Source organism: Sebastes fasciatus, chromosome 22 (assembly GCF_043250625.1).
Source record: "Sebastes fasciatus isolate fSebFas1 chromosome 22, fSebFas1.pri, whole genome shotgun sequence".
Classification (NCBI taxonomy): domain Eukaryota; kingdom Metazoa; phylum Chordata; class Actinopteri; order Perciformes; family Sebastidae; genus Sebastes; species Sebastes fasciatus.
Window position 1 is genome coordinate 23744160 of NC_133816.1, and position 17264 is coordinate 23761423.

The 17264-nt window shown below is 37.0% G+C and overlaps 2 protein-coding genes across 3 annotated transcripts in view; one reads left to right on the forward strand and one right to left on the reverse strand.

Annotated features, from left to right (window-relative positions):
* The window catches only part of LOC141760931 (butyrophilin-like protein 2), a 46744-nt gene that overhangs the window by 16546 nt on the left and 12934 nt on the right, over positions 1-17264 (forward strand). Inside the window, exons 1-4 of one of the 2 annotated variants that reach the window (XM_074624047.1) lie at positions 12132-12468; positions 12850-13137; positions 13236-13367; positions 13590-13765. In XM_074624047.1, the coding sequence (XP_074480148.1) occupies positions 12228-12468; positions 12850-13137; positions 13236-13367; positions 13590-13765 (837 nt within the window). In that variant the 5' untranslated portion in view covers positions 12132-12227. Of the gene's footprint in view, positions 1-12131; positions 12469-12849; positions 13138-13235; positions 13368-13589; positions 13766-17264 lie in introns of those variants that run through there. The other variant, XM_074624046.1, reaches the window with a different exon arrangement.
* LOC141760936 (high affinity immunoglobulin gamma Fc receptor I-like) lies at positions 342-6202 on the reverse strand. The gene is made up of 6 exons (XM_074624053.1): positions 6151-6202; positions 5092-5267; positions 2375-2419; positions 1787-2041; positions 1174-1410; positions 342-1039 (listed from the first exon to the last, which is right to left on the reverse strand). The coding sequence occupies exons 2-6, from the start codon at positions 5144-5146 to the stop codon at positions 891-893; spliced, it is 741 nt and encodes a 246-aa protein (XP_074480154.1). The 5' UTR covers positions 5147-5267; positions 6151-6202; the 3' UTR covers positions 342-890.

Consider the following 17264-nt stretch of genomic DNA (forward strand, 5'->3'; position numbering starts at 1 on the left):
TATATTGATAGAGTGATATCTGTACATTCTTTGATGTTTTGCAAAGTTAGTTGTGCTGACAAAGTTTTCTTGACTGAAATCACTCAATCTTATTTTTCATTTACATGTTTTCTATTCAAATGAACAAATAAGTCTGTGTTTGTTTTGCTTAAATACAATAAAGGAAGTAAAACAGTATAATATTATAGCTGCAGGTTGTGAATAATAATCCCCGTTCTAAATTGTTGTTCTTTGTCGACCAAAGCTGATCTTTAATATAAATGAAATCAGTGAATTTTAATTTGAAGGAAGATTTAAGTTCACATATCGAGGTAAGCACAATAAAGCTCTACAAAAAAAAAAGATAATCATAACTTTGAGGCAGAAATATGTTTGTTAATCATCTCATGACCTCTTGTGGGGTCTCGACCTCCATGTTGGGAACCGCTGGTCTACAGTCTGCTAGCAGCTCTGTGAGGCTGCACTGAGGAACAGCTGCTTTGAGCTGAATGCTAAACCTATCAAACTGTGAACATCTTATTGTTTCTACAGAGCCTCTTGAACGCCTCTTCTATTCATATATTCTCTCATGTGGTTTGTGTCTGAAGAGCTCAAATGATCAGCAGCATCTGTCGAGTCTAAAACTAAACATGGAACAACAACATGTACTGAGAAAACTGTCATCTGGCTTTTTAAAAATAGTCCATGCATCAGTCAGTAGCTCTGTGGTTGTTAACCTTTCTGTGTGTGAGAAAGTCTAACAGCCACTGCAAGTATGAACAAGTAACACAGAGAAGTCTGACACCTTATAGCCAACATGAACAAAGGTCAAAGTAAAGACAGAAGATGAAATGTTAAAACGTCTTTTCTTGATGACCAAACGACCTTTGACCTGTAAACATGAGGACCAGTTATTTCTGCTTGACTCTGAGTTTCCCACAATGCAGTAGTCCCACCAGCAGCAGCAGCAGAGCCACCATCACTATGGTGGACACAGTCCTCAAGACCAGGACCGCATGTATGAAGTGGTCTGAGGAGGGACACGTCTCTCTGTGAAGTGCTGCAGAGACAACAGGACACATCTGCTGTAACACCAGGACAGTATTAACAGGACGTAACAGGTCGTCTCTGAGGGCTTTCTGGAGCTTTACTCTGACACAAACTGAGAACTGATCCTCAAACTGACTTTCTTACCTAACCGGCTCTCTGGTGATCCTCCAGCTCCAGAGATGTCACACTTGTAGAGTCCTTCATCAGACCAGGAGACGCTGTGGATGGTCATCTCTCCTGTAGAGCTGCTCCTGATGAGGAGGCCGTCTTTATAGAAATCAGCTGTGAGGTTGGAGGAAGTCGTCTTGTTCCTGCAGCTCAGAGTCACATCGTTTCCCTCCGTCACAGGGAGGACAGGACTCTCCAGGATCACTGAACCAGCTGGAAAACAAAGGTTCTTTAGCTGGTCATGAAATGTTATGTAGCTGACGTGTTTACTCAACTTGTTGAACAACTGCTATGAGTTTAATGTTTTCTTTAAACTCTCTCTCAACATCGTTTTTGTTTAATTTCAGAAGATAATCTCAAAGATGTACAGCCCGTTCTCGCGTTAAATACGGAGGCTTTGTCACGGCCGTCGGCGTATGATACCGCTGCATAAGGCACTCTTTAGCGCCAGTATGAAACACACCGGCGCAGCGTTGCCCCCTCCCAAAGTGATGCCAAGGGGCTGTGGCAAAGCGGCCGTATGTAACAAGTTGGGATAACAACGTTTTGGGATTTCCTGTAAAGACATTTCATAGAAACTTCCACCTACCAGTGACGGTGATGTTGACACCATCGCTCCTCTCTCCTCCTTCAGTCTCACACCAGTACTCTCCAGCGTCTGCTGGATAGGCTCTTAGAATCGTGCCGGAGAGAACCAGCGTCCTCTCGTTGCAGGCTGAAATAAACTCCTCTGCGTTCCTGATCCCTCTCAGCTGAGTGGAGCCATCGAGACCCTCGCAGTGAAAATGGACCGACTCGTATTCAAAGAACTGAAGTCTGATTGGAACGATACGGAAAGCTGCATCTGAGACAGAAAGACGGACAAGGAACGATTTCTCCCAAATTAATTACTGGAAAGCTGCATCTGAGACAGAAAGACGGACAAGGAACGATTTCTCCCAAATTAATTACTGAAAAGATCTATGTTATAAAGCACAATATCAAGACAAAGCCATGTATCTGCAAATGTGGCCGATACAGTTTAAATTTGAACACTCTGATATTCCCGCTCAATGAGAACTGAACTAAAGCCAGTTCAGATTCAGCTATACGTAAAGAAAATGTAATAAATGTAATGATATCATCGCTTCGATCAATGTTCGTACGAGGTTTGATGAAGGATTGACTGAGTACTTACCTCTGTTCTGAACATGTGCACTGAGCAGAAAGAATACGAGTATCACTGGATAGACAAAGGAAACACACATATCACCCATTGACTCATTGAATGAATGAATGAATGAAAGACTTTATTTCGAACATATAATAAATAAAAACAGATACAAAATAATAACAAACAAAACAAGAGTTATAGTGTCCGAAAAGGAGTAGGTAGAAGAAAAACTTATATTACCCTATCCCTTTCTCACTTCTCCTCTATTAACTCCTATATCATAGAATGATAATATAATATAATATAAAAACTATCTCAGATTTATTTACATCCCAAGTTGAATATATGAACAGCATCCCAAATTTATTTACAACCCACAAATACATCCGCAGTTAAAAAGTATATAACCAACCTTTAACACAACTCTTCTTCAACCATGTACCTCCCAAAAATATCTTTCTTGTATAGCTTTTTAAATTGATTTATATTTGTGCTCCCCTTCAACCCATCACCTAACCCATTCCACAAATCCACCCCACAGACTGAAATACACATACTCTTCTTTTTTGTACGAACACAATGCTTTTTAAAATTAAATTTTCCTCTTAAATTATAACCCCCCTCCCTGTCACAAAACATTTTTTGAATATTGCCCGGAAGTGAATTATGTCTTGCTTTAAACATAATTATTGCGGTTTTAAATTTGACTAAATCCATAAATTTCAATGCATGTGACTTCAAAAACAGTGTGTTCGTGTGTTCCCTATATCCCACATTATTTACTATCCTGATTGCTCTCTTCTGTAGTATGCATAATGGTTGTAAGTTGCTTTTATAAGTGTTACCCCAAACTTCTACACAGTAATTCATATATGGTGATACAAGTGAAGAATACAGAATGTGCAGTGATTTATGGTCCAGTATGTGTCTTGTTTTCCCTAAGACTGCTATGCTCTTTGCCAGCTTTGTTCTTACATAATTTATCTGAGGTTTCCAGCAGATTTTGTGGTCCAGTATTACACCCAGAAATGTATTTACATATACTCTTTCAATAGTCACATCATCTATTATCATTTGTACTGGTATGTCTATTTTTTGGTTTCCAAATAACATAAATTTAGTTTTGTCCAAATTTAATGACAATTTATTTCTGTCAAACCACCGTTGCAATTTTCTGATTTCTGTTGTGGCCACCTCCAAAAGCTGCTGCAGATTTTCCCCAGAACAAAAAATATTTGTGTCATCTGCAAATAAAACTAAATTCAGTGTCCTTGATACCCTACCTATGTCATTTATATACATAATAAACAATTTTGGACCCAATACTGATCCCTGCGGGACCCCACAAGTAATACCTGAGCATGTTGATTTGTAGTCCCCTATTTGCACGTACTGCTGCCTGTTTCCTATATAACTTCTCAACCAGTTCAGCACTACCCCTCTTATACCATACCTTTCCATTTTATTGAATAATATATCATGATCAATGGTGTCAAATGCTTTTTTTAAATCTATAAATACTCCTACCGCATACTTCTTGTTATCAATACAACTGGTTATTTCTTCTGTTAGCTCCATTAATGCCATTGCTGTTGATCTGTTTGCTCTGAACCCATATTGACTGTCTGTCAGTAAATCGTGCTTTTCAATGAAGTTATCTAATCTTCCAATGAACAGTTTCTCCAATATTTTAGAGAACTGGCAAAGTAAAGATACAGGCCTGTAATTAGTGAAATTATGTTTGTCCCCAGTTTTATATAGTGGAATAACTTTAGCAGTTTTCATTTTATGTGGAAATGTGCCAGTTATGAATGATAAGTTACAAATGTAGGTTAGGGGGTTTGCAATACTGTCAATGACTTTCTTGACTATCGTCATATCGATTCCATTCCAGTCAGTAGATGTTTTATTCTTGCACTTGTTAACTATGTCTATGATTTCTTTTCTGTCTATAGCTTTGAGATAAATTGAGTTTGAATTTCTTGCAATGTGGCTTTCAACACCCTCCCCATCCTTTGGAGACGTGTCATTGATTTTTCCTGCCAACTTTGGTCCCACATTTACAAAAAATTCATTAAACCCATTAACCACATCATTCATATCATTTAAAGACCTATCATTATCAATAAAATATTCAGGGTAACTTGAGCTAGTCGAACGGTTTCTAATAATACTGTTTAATATATTCCATATGCCTCTGATATTGTTTTTGTTATTTTCTAGTAATTTGGTATAATATTCCTTCTTGCATATCCTCATAATATTAGTTAATTTATTTTTGTATTTCTTATATTTATGTTCTGCCTCTTTAGTTTTACATTTTATGAATTGTCTATATAGAGTATTCTTTTTTTTACAGGCATTTTGCAGTCCCTTTGTGATCCATGGTCTGTTTGTGTTATTATTCCTAGCATTATCTTGTTTTATTGGACAGTTTTTGTCATATAATGACTTAAATATATTTAGAAATGTTTCATATGCTGTATCAACATCATTTCCTTCATAGAGGGTTTTCCAGTTTTGTGATAGCAATTCGGTTCTGAATGCATTTATGGATTCTTCTGTTCTCAATCTCCTATATTTGATTTTATGGTCCTCCTTCTCTTTTCCACAATCACAGTCATGGATCACAAAAACTGGCAAATGGTCACTGATGTCATTCATCAGCAGCCTCATTCACTATATATACTTACATATACAGGAATATGTAAAACTTAAAACAAAGACACTTCAGTACTCACTCAGTCTGAAGCAGAGAGCTGTAACCTCCATGTCGTCTTGTTGCTGTCTGAGCATCAGACTGAAATACAGCTGAAGTTTAATGTAGATGAGAGCTTCCTCTTCCTGTTCAGTTTGTTCAACACGTTCTCATCTCAACTCGTCACGTACCTCTGCTTTGTCACGCCCCTTGGCCTCACTTTATTTTTACCATCAAAACCACTATAGTTACCGTTGGCGTCACTTTAAGATTAGGCAATAAAACCACTATAGTTAGGTTCACAACAGAACTACATGGTTGAGCTTAAAACTGATACGTTTGTACAGAACAAAGACCCTGAACGTTGTGAATACGGGACACGGACAAACAGCTGATTGTAACGTGACGCACAGGACACAAACAGCGGTCTACTAGATGAAAGCCTTGTGTGTTTTGTGCATTTCATACTGACGCTAAAGAGTGCCTTGTGCAAAGGTTGCTGGATTATTTCTGATGTTGATACAAAAACTGGGGCCAGACTCTCTGGAGCCATCAGCAGTGTGGTACCCCATCATGCCACCCTAATATTCCTGCTTGTAATTGTAGGGATTTGTCAGTAACAGGTTTGGTTATTAGCAAATTAATTAATAATAATAATAGAATTATTAGTATCAATAAAGATTATCAATTAACATTCATATTAAATGGGGCACCACCCTGGAACTCTGGTAGTGACATTACTCATGGATGGTAGTTACGTAACAAATAAGTTAAATAAACGTTAATTTCTGGTTTCACACGGGACTCGCCAGTTTCCTGGGCAACAGTCTGCTTTATACTTCCTGGTATAACACATGTGCAGTAAAATCTGGTCTGCACTCGCCGATACCCAAAGACCCATGTCTGCCCGTGACCCAGCCTCCTTTCCATAGGCCTTGGTTCACGATTACGTTAATTACACACAAATTGAAAGCCAAAAGCAAAATGATAATCTGAGGCATGAAATAGTGCAGTTAAAATAAATATAAACATTAGTAAATATTAAATAGTAATGTAAATGTAAATTTGTAAATTGTAATTTGTTGACCCTTTCATTCTCTACCTGTCCACCAGATGCCCTCAGACTTTTCCACCTGACTCTCATTCACCTGCTCACCTGTTCCTCATTCCCTAATTACCCCTCACAGTATTTATACCAGCCCATCTCCAGCTGCTCCTCGTCAGATTGTTAATGATGTGCATGTCTTTGTTATCTGAACCTGAACCTGAACTGTTCCTGCTTTTCTTTGTTGCCTGTTCCTGTGTTTTGGTGTTTTGCCCGTTCCTGACCACCTTGACCAACAGCTGAAAGACAACTGGATGTTTTGTTTTGCAGGCAGAAATCTTTTGTTAAAGCTGCTACAGTCAGCGTTAACTTTACCGAGAGTCAAATCTGAGGTTTATAGATGAAGCTGTTTGGAGCTGAGAAACAAGTCCTGTTCTGCCCCCTGCAGTGAGATAACAGACCTAACAACTATAGACATAAACTAAGACATAAAAAGACAATGTTATCACTCCTGAAGGATTTAATTGCAGCTGTAATATTTTATACTAGTAAACCAGTCTCAACAGGCTCAAAGTCCAGCTGATCATAAAAACACTCAAAGTGAAACTGAGCGTAGGAAAGCAGAGCCAATCACCAGACTGTGTTTAAAGTTTAACTATAAAAGAATTAATACTTTCTCTAGCTTTAGACTTTAACTAACATGTACATCAGATCTCAACTTATTGCAATCTCTGTAATTTATTGGTGATTTATTTGTTGCTGCTGGTTTAAACTAAATCTAAAGCAGTTAACTACACTGATGTTAAGATAACAGCTTATCAATCATTTATAGACTTCACACAGCAGTCTGAAGAAACGTCCGAGACATCATGAAACTGGTACGTCGTCTTCTTAATTTATTTATACCTCTTCTACATGTTTTAACTTCTATTTTAAAAGACATTGTCACTGTCTAGAATAAAAGCTGGTCTGCCTTTAGACAATAAATGTAGTTTATTAAAGAGAAGTAAAGTTTATTTTATAGTCTTTGTGTCGGTGGAAATGTTGTATCCGTGTGTAAAATGTATTTCAATTGCCGGGTAATTGTGAATCAAGCAGCATCAAATCACACACAGATGTTATAGTACACGTACTGTCTGTGTTGACAAAAGTATTATTTGATATCAACATATTCACAATGAATAATTTTAAATTTGGTGTGTGTGTGTGTGTGTGTGTGTGTGTGTGTGTGTGTGTAACATGGACTACAACGTACCAAATAGATGGGTAACACAAAAACTAACAAACTTTACATAGATACACATTTACATACACAAATACTAATATTAATTATTTCTTTGATTGATTCAAAATTGTATTTCTAAATCAGCCAAGTCGTATCAATTACAAAACAACAACCTTTTCTTGTTTAACCCCTGAGATCCACGATCCCGAGGACATCCAATCACCGAAAAATGCAATTCTTGCAGAAATCTCAAAATGTCAAAAGTTTTTGATCCCAAATCACAGCATGGCTTTTTCTCTGGTGTTCCTCAAGGTCTTGGTGTCTTAATGTGGTATTTTGGAGGGATTACTGATCATTTTTAGTAATTCTTAACTAGTAAAAAAAGGTTACATTTAGCTTGAAATCCGTTTAACAAATGGTATCAACACAAACGTTTTCTGCAATAACTTATGAACTACACTTTTACAATTAATTTTAAAATCAATACATTTATTGATTCATGTTTAATTCTTATTTATGGCTAGAACAACTTGACACAAATTAATCTCAGGTTTGCATCTTTCAGATGATGTTCACCACTTCTTTGTGACATCTACTGTTGACCTGCTATCTCCCCCTAAGGACCCCCTGGACCCCCTAAAGAAGACTAAAACAGGTCTATTGTGGGTCTCAGAGAGTTAATGGAGCATTCACTTGATCTGATACATTTCTTCTTCTTTTCTGTACTAAAAGTCAGGATAATAATCAGGATTCTAATACACTGTATGACTGATTCATTTTCAGAGCTGCAGGATGCTTCACCAGCCCGACAGACTGTCCCTTCAGTCTCCGCTGAGAGTCCTCAGTGTTTTGGTTTTCCATCTGCTCCTAACTCACTCTTGTAGAGGTAACTCACACAAATGCAGTCCTAAGCTGATTATCATAGCAGGTTATCATACGGTGTACATTTGCTTTGTAGAAATTTTGTTTAGAGCGGATTAATAATCAATCATTAATTCATATGAAAGTATGGATTTTTAATTAATAACTCAAAATTATGAATCATAAACACATTAATTGTTGTAAAAGGTAAAGGAGAGTGATGAAACTGAGCTTCAGATATCACACACAGTTAGTTTACTATCAGAATTCAACCTTATATTCAATTAAATTATTAAATTTGGGACGCAACCCAATTTTGGAAAACAAAAAATTGGAAAACTTCAAATGTTTATATTAATCAATTGAGTCCTATAATCTCAGGGTTGCTACGGAGTTCTTGGACATAGGAAACAGCTATCCGAGTTGTTTTACAAATCATATAACCAAGCTCTTTATAAAATTAAATGTTTATTTGAAGAACTACATGACTAAACTACTAACAGAATATAATTAAAATAAATGATAAAACAAGTGAGAAGTAATAAAATGATTAAAGGATAATTGAAGGAATACTGTGAATACAACTATGAACATTTATGAATAGAAAATAATTAAATGTGACCAGGTCAATTCAGGGACTGATAGCTCTCTGATTGAATCTGATTTCTGCCTATCAATGAAATTCAGTTTTTGTATTAATGCATCAATCAGCAGCAGCAAGTTTAAGAAGCACCAGGGAAGATTGAGAAGCAGTTTCATATTCTAAATTTAGGTTTTGTCTAATTTAGGTTTTGAGCCTATATCTTAATTATTCAGTTATCTAACATCAACTATTAAGTTCTTAAACTGACCTTATTTATTAATTAACTACAAATGTGTTTATTAGTCTGCTCATCAAAATCTTTCACTACTGAAAATGTATATATATATATATCACCTTCCGATGTTTTTTGATGGGTAGGTTGTTCTGTATGGAGTGGTCACAGGTTCTGTCTGGACCTCGGTATTTTAGATCTTTTTGTATCCCACGGTGCGCCTCGGCATGAATCGTTTTTCCACCTCAATGGCCGTCTTTGGCGTTCACAGGCACCTTCGAATGTGGTCGGCTGACATGTTCCCTATGGACTCGCCTTGAATCTTTATATATATATATATATATATATATATATATAATTGAGATAAAAGTTTTTGGCAAAGTAAAAATTAATTTTAGACAACATAAAAGAAAGGGATATGCAAACAAAGTTGATTATTACAAACTTAATTTGCTATGTTTTAGGCTTGTGTAACACAAGGAGTCAATTTATGTTTGGTGCAACACACCATACACTTCATGTAGATTACAAATATATATCAAAATATAAGATTAACTGAGGCCTTAGTGTGCACTCACATTTCTGTTTGCGATATCTGGGGATATAAAGTATGCATATATATTAATAATCTATATGTAGGCTGGATGAATCTTAACACGTGATTAGCTACAAAAGTCCAGCAACATGTTTCAATTTCCTCTCGTTACATGCATACAGTCTTTTAGAAAAAAACGTCCGTCTTCACAGGAAACAACTTCCTTAGGTTTATACAATGGAACTACTTGGTTAGATTTGTGACAAATAAGTCAACGTTGAATTCTGAACACCAGTCTCCTGGGTGAAAATCTTTATACATCCTGGTTCATGATTACGTGAATTACATATATACATCCAGGCTTTAGATTCAACTCTGCCTTCTCTTAACCGCTTTGACCAAGATGACAACCTTTCACCAACTTTAACCTAGTGGTTTGAGTTGCATAAATAAAACCATAAAATACATGAAATATAGTTTTTGGTTATATATAAAAAAGAAACCAACTTTAATCATGATTTAGTTGCAACGAGCAGATACTGCAGGGGAAACCTTAAATGCAATGCAGTGGACATTTTGCAGATGTGCTCATTTAAAAAAATGTTCTTTCTTTTGATAAAAACAATTATTTGGGGCATATTCTATTTCTTTCAAAAGGTAACAAGTACACATAGTTTGGGTGGTTTAATAAAACATATCTATTTCTTTCTAGGTCAGTCCACGTTGATCGGTCCACTTCAGCCAATAGTGGCAAGAGTTGGCGATGACGTCATTTTGCCATGTCACCTGGAACCTGTGATGGATGTGACCTCAGAGACGTTGGAGTGGAAGAGATCTGACCTAAACCCAAGATATGTCCATGTGTTGCGTTCTCGTCAGAATCTTTACAAAACAAAAAATCCATCCTACAGAGGAAGAACATCACTGTTCACTGATGAACTGAAGCGAGGAAACATTTCACTGAAACTCTCCAAAGTGCAACTCTCTGATCGGGGAACGTATGAATGTGACATTCCACTACGGCATAAACAATCGTCTGTCAAGCTTGTTGTTGGTGAGTAAACGTGCAGCTTGTGTTCAGAGTGCAGTTTGGTGCAGGCTGTGTATCATAGGGCCGGGACGATTCACTTATCTCCCGATTCAATACTGTTACGATACTTGGGTGCCGATTCGATATGTATTGTGACTTTTAAGTATTGGGATTCTACAAGTATTGCGATACAATATTACAATTTACTATGATTTGTTAACTTATTTACACATAGGAAAAATTAGAATGGGAAACTTTTAGAGTCATTGTCAGACATATTTTATTAAATTTTTTTCAGCAACCCAAAAATCAAAGAATAAAGACATTTCCCTCACAGATGGTCAGCTCCATCGGGGCCGTTTCAATGCAGAGAACACAAATGTCAGTATCTGGGTACTCCACAGTTGTAGCGTCGGCCCGTTTGACCACGGAGACGGGAGAGACGGCCGGCTCGACCACCACGTTACCGCCATACGATAATATTTCCTGTCCATGACAGAGTTAGCATGCAGCTTTAGCTCTGCTCTGTCTAGCTCTGCTTTTCCTGTCAATGTGTGAAACCCAAAGTGTTTCCATCCTTTACTGGATGTGTAGTGTTTACCACGCTGGATTTAACATGTGAGGGTGCAAGTCGTATCCACGCTGACTCTCCAACGTTTTATAGTTTTTAGTTTCGGCCCGCTGCAGTTTGTTTTGGTTGACGGATACGGAACGGATATGATATCAAGTTACTCAGACTACAACAATAAAAGCGGTAACTTCCTTCTACCTCCACATTGACTCGAATGAAGCTAAAATATCGATTCTGATATTAAAAAAACAACAACTTCAAAATCGTACAAAACAATTTGCCATACATAGGTGAATCCATTATTTTCCCAACCCTAGTGCATCCAGTAAAGGATTTTGGTGGGAACAGCTGTCAGACATTGATGTTTGGTGATAAAGTATACCACAGTCATATAACATCAATGCCAGTGTTATAGCACTGAGCGCTGCAATATCATTGTGATTATCAAATTGTCGTCTCCATCTCAAACAGATTTAACGCAACTCTCACAACAACCACCTTAACAGCAAACGCACAGTCTGTGTTATTTGTTTCACTATTTGTACTGTCATTAATATTTACAAATTCATTAACGGAAAAATTCTTATCAGACATTTGATCCCTTTGGTTTTAGTGAAGAGTTCATAAAACAGCTTCATTTCACAATAAAAGACAAATAAAGTAGCTACAAGTAAAAGGCTGATTGTGGTAACTGAAAACAGTTAACTGAGGATTTAAGTAGCGGAATAATATTTAAATATATTAAACTAATTAAAGCTACTGTTTCATCATTGTGTTAATGTAGAGCTCCTAAAAGTCTTGATTTTTAATAAACAGGGAGCTTTAGAGAAAAAATCACATTAATGTGGGATCAGGAAATGTGAATTTTGTGCAAGATGCATTTAATTATTAGCTTTGTAATTGTGCACATTTCGAAACTCGTTTAATCAGGTTATTTTTTATTTCATTAACTTGATTTTGAGACCGTTATTATTGTTTTTGTTTTTTTCCTCCCAGTCGAGTCTGAGTTGATCGGTTCACCTCAGCAAATAGTGGCAACAGTTGGTGATGACGTCATTTTGCCATGTCATCTGGAACCTGCAGTGAATGTTGCTGCCATGACATTAGAGTGGACGAGACCTGACCTGAACCAAAGATCTGTCCATGTGTGGCGTGACGGTCAGGACCTCATACATGTTAAAGATCTATCCTACACAGGAAGAACATCACTGTTCACTGATGAACTGAAGCACGGAAACATTTCACTGAAACTCTCCAAAGTGAAACCTTCGGATGAGGGGAGATACAAATGCTGCATTCCAGATATGAATACAGACTCTTTCATTGAGCTTGTTGTTGGTAAGTGGACACACTTTAAAGACAATGAAAAAAACACGACACTCCAAAGTCTTTAGATACCAAGAATGTATCTTAGTACAGCCTCCAAACACATCACTTCTTATTTGGGGAAATCTGAAGCTAGACAGACTAGTTACAGTTGCTCAGCTATGACTGGACAATCACTGCTTGGGGAGGAGTTTAGCAAATAGTCATTGATTAATAAACCAGACTAAGAGTCTACTGCCACACTATCAAATGGATGTACAGTATGTTTGGCACAGTAGTGCATTAAGTTAAATTCCAACATCAGCATGCTAACATGCTCACAATGTCAATACTAACATGCTGATGTTTAGCAGGGTTACCTTTTATTGAATGTTTCCTTCTGCTCTGCATCAGGTGCTGTCTCCTCACCGGTCATAACTTTAGCAGGGATTAATGAAGCCACCGGAGGAGTGATGTTAGACTGCAGGTCTGAAGGCTGGTATCCAGAGCCTGAGGTGTTGTGGCTGGACGGTGAGGGAAACCTCCTCTCTGCTGGACCTCCAGAGACAGTCAGAGGTCCTGATGACCTCTATACTGTCAGCAGCAGAGTGACTGTGGAGAAGAGACACAGCAACAGCTTCACCTGTAGAGTCCAACAGAAGAACACCAACCAGACCAGAGAGGCACACATCTTTATTTCGAGTAAAAAAAATAAATTGTGTTTTATTACATGATTTACTATTTTAGTATCAAATTGCTAAGGATTTCTAATAATGTTATTCTGTGTTTTATCTTTTCAGATGATTTCTTTAACGTCCAGTCCAGTTCTGTTCCCGTCAACACTGGTTTGGCTGTTAGTTTGGCTGTTTGGATCATCATGTTTATTCTGTTGCTTCTCTTTGTTGTGTTGAAATGGAGACAAAACATAATCAGTAAGTCACACATGTATTAATAAAAGTTAATCTTACAGGTTTTATGGTGTTGATAGAAAATGTGATGGTATGTCTACTTTAATTTCAAATCAGTCAAATGGTTAGGTGTTTTATTTTTACAACCCATTTTATACCTCATTGTAGACTCTAATGTCTCATACGCTGTGATATGAACATGTCTTTTATACTTATTAACTGTACTGTCTTTATGTTTTCACACAGAGACCAAGAGAAGCTGTGGGGATCAAACTGAAAAAGGAGAAAAGAAAAAACACTCTAAAACTAATAAAAGTGAAGATCAGTGTGTCACTGAAGAAAGAGAGAGAGAGCAGCTCATGACACATGAAACGGTGGAACTGGAGGTTCTGAAGGGAAACGTGCAGAAGAAGATCAAACATGTAAGTAAAGAAAGAGGACATTACTTTCAGTTTCCAAAAAGAATTAAATCTGACAACTGAAACTAGACATGAGAACAAATGTGAGACACCAAATAACTGAAACTAAAACACAAAGAAGAACAGTTAATCTATTTATTCACATTAAATCTGTGATAACGTGTCTGATTATAATTTACTAACAGTTGAAATCAACATCCATCTGTCTGTCTGTTAGCTGCAGGACAAACAACAAGCAGCTGAGGCAAAGATGAAGATTAGCAGTGAAGAGATCATCCTGCTGAGGAAAAATGTAAACACACACACATAACTCTCATCAGAATGAAGAACAATGAAGATGTTTATTGTCACAAAATATTTGCAGGATCTAAAAAGTGCTGAAAGACACATTAGAATACATGTTTCATAATAGAGTCCAATCTACTTCACGCTAGGAGGGTGTAACGATCAGGACCAGAGGACATGCAGGGTCAAGATTGGTGCAGTTTGGACAATATGAATAAACTTTGAATAAACAAGTGACATCACTCTGAGCTTTAGTTCTCTGCAGACTGAGTCCAGCATGTCATCAGCAGCAGGTCTTTACAGACAGCAGCTCATTGACTGAACTTCACTTCTGCTGCTGGATGCTGGATAGAATAACGTTACAACCAAACTAGTCTGAGTGGATAGTCTACAGGGACAGCACCACTCTGAACCTGAAACTCAACTAGTGGATGTTTCTACCATACTAACTTATAACTTTACCACCAGCTAAATACCTCCACTAATTAAATCCATGCTCTACTTTACAGGTTATGTTAAAGCAAGTGATTAATATGTCTATTTGGTAATTAATACATCTGATAAGTGTATTTCATCAGTGTTTCTGACCACTAGTAGTCAGACTTGGGTGTTTTTTTCACGCAAACCAGACTGAATTCAACAGGTGTTTCTGAGTAGTCGTGATGTGACTCAACTATATCAGGTGTATTACTGAGGACCAATGAAGAGCAGAGTTGAGTGTTTAGTTGTCTGTATGATCAGTTCTCTAGAAAGCTGCAAGCAGCAACATCACAGACCAGTTTCAACATCCATCTGATCACAATGAGAATTCATCCAGACATTAATGTGAACATTAACTTCATCTCTCATCTCTCCCACTTTAACAAACAGATCTGGGATCAGAAGCTGAGACACGATGGAGAACTGAAGGAGGTGAGGTTCACCTTTTCATCAAAGCATTGTTTTATCTTCTCCATGTGACTTTGATTTGTTGCTGAGACAAACATGATCAAACTAAAAATCTAAGAAACTAAATAACTGAAACACAAAGAAGTGAAAAAGTAAATCTATTTATTCATATTCAATCTAATCTGTGATCAAATGTAAAGTTCTTATTTTCTAATTACATGTTAGATAGATGTGCTCAGAGTAAACAGGTTAAACCTGAGACTAACTATGTGCACATTATCACAACATCCAGCCAATCAGAAACTAGTTCATCAGGATATAATGTGGACTAAATAAAGTACTCAATGAAACTAAATGTCTCTCTTCATCTCTCTTTACCTCCAGATTGAGAAGAAGCTCCAGGAGGAGAAGACTAAAAGGGAAGGAAGCTGAGAAAGAAGAGGAGAACCTGAAGAATCAGCTGCAGACCAAGGTTCATTTATTACCTAAATCACTGTTTAATTATTTATCTGTGTTTTCATCTCACTTTATTTTAATCATCTTCATAACTGATATTTGTATAAAACCACGACAACTGAAACTAAACATGAGAATAAATCTGAGAAACTAAATAACTGAAACAAAAAGAAGTGAAACAGTAAATCTATTTATTCACATTCAATCTAATCTGTGATCAAATGTGATAAAGTGTCTGATTATAATTTACTAACAGTTGAACTCAACATCCATCTGTCTGTCTGTTAGCTGAAGGACAAACAACAAGCAGATAAAATACAGTTGAAGACTAATGAAGAGCTGAAGGAGACAAAACATCACCTGAAGATGAAGGATGAAGAGAACATCCAGCTGAAGAATAATGTAAACGCAAACACACGCACACACGCACACACACACACACACACACACACACACACACACACACACACACACACACACACATAACTCTCATCAGAATGAAGAACAATGAAGATGTTTATTGTCACAACAATATTTGCAGGAGCTAAAAAGTGGTGAAAGACACATTAGAATACATGTTTCATAATAGAGTCCAATCTACTTCACACTAGGAGGGTGTAACGATCAGGACCAGAGGACATGCAGGGTCAAGATTAGTGCAGTTTGGACAATATTAATAATCTTTGAATAAACAAGTGACATCACTCTGAGCTTTAGTTCTCTGCAGACTGAGTCCAGCATGTCATCAGCAGCAGGTCTTTACAGACAGCAGCTCATTGACTGAACTTCACTTCTGCTGCTGGATGCTGGATAGAATAACGTTACAACCAAACTAGTCTGAGTGGATAGTCTACAGGGACAGCACCACTCTGAACCTGAAACTCAACTAGTGGATGTTTCTACCATACTAACTTATAACTTTACCACCAGCTAAATACAAACACTAATTAAATCCATGCTCTACTTTACAGGTTATGTTAAAGCAAGTTATTAATATGTCTATTTGATAATTAATACATCTGATAAGTGTATTTCATCAGTGTTTCTGACCACTAGTAGTCAGACTTGGTGTGTTTTCTCCAGTGAATTAGAGTTTATTCTACCGGTGTTTCTAAGTAGTCGTGATGTGACTCAACTATATCAGGTGTATTACTGAGGACCAATGAAGAGCAGAGTTGAGTGTTTAGTTGTTTGTATGATCAGTTCTCTAGAAAGCTGCAAGCAGCAACACCACAGACCAGTTTCAACATCCATCTGATCACATTGAGAATTCATCCAGACATTAATGTGAACATTAACTTCATCTCTCCTCTCTCCCACTTTAACAAACAGATCTGGGATCAGAAGCAGACAAGATGGAGAACTGAAGGAGGTGAGGTTCATCTTTTCACCAAATCAGTGTTTTATCTTCTCCATGTGACTTTGATTTGTTGCTGAGACAAACGTGATCAAACTAAAAATCTGAGAAACTAAATAACTGAAACACAAAGAAGTGAAAAAGTAAATCTATTTATTCACATTCAATCTAATCTGTGATCAAATGTAAAGTTCTTATTTTCTAATTTCATGTTAGATAGATGTGCTCAGAGTAAACATGTTAAACCTGAGACTAACTATGTGCTCATTATCACAACATCCAGCCAATCAGAAACTAGTTCATCAGGATATAATGTGGACTAAATAAAGTACTGAATGAAACTAAATGTCTCTCTTCATCTCTCTTTCCCTCCAGATTGAGAAGAAGCTCCAGGAGGAGACGACTAAAAGGGAAGGAAGCTGAACAAATACAATCAAATACTGTCAATAACAAAATATGAGCTATGCAACTCAGGAACTTTTATTTGTATGTTTACTGGATTGAATATTTATATTA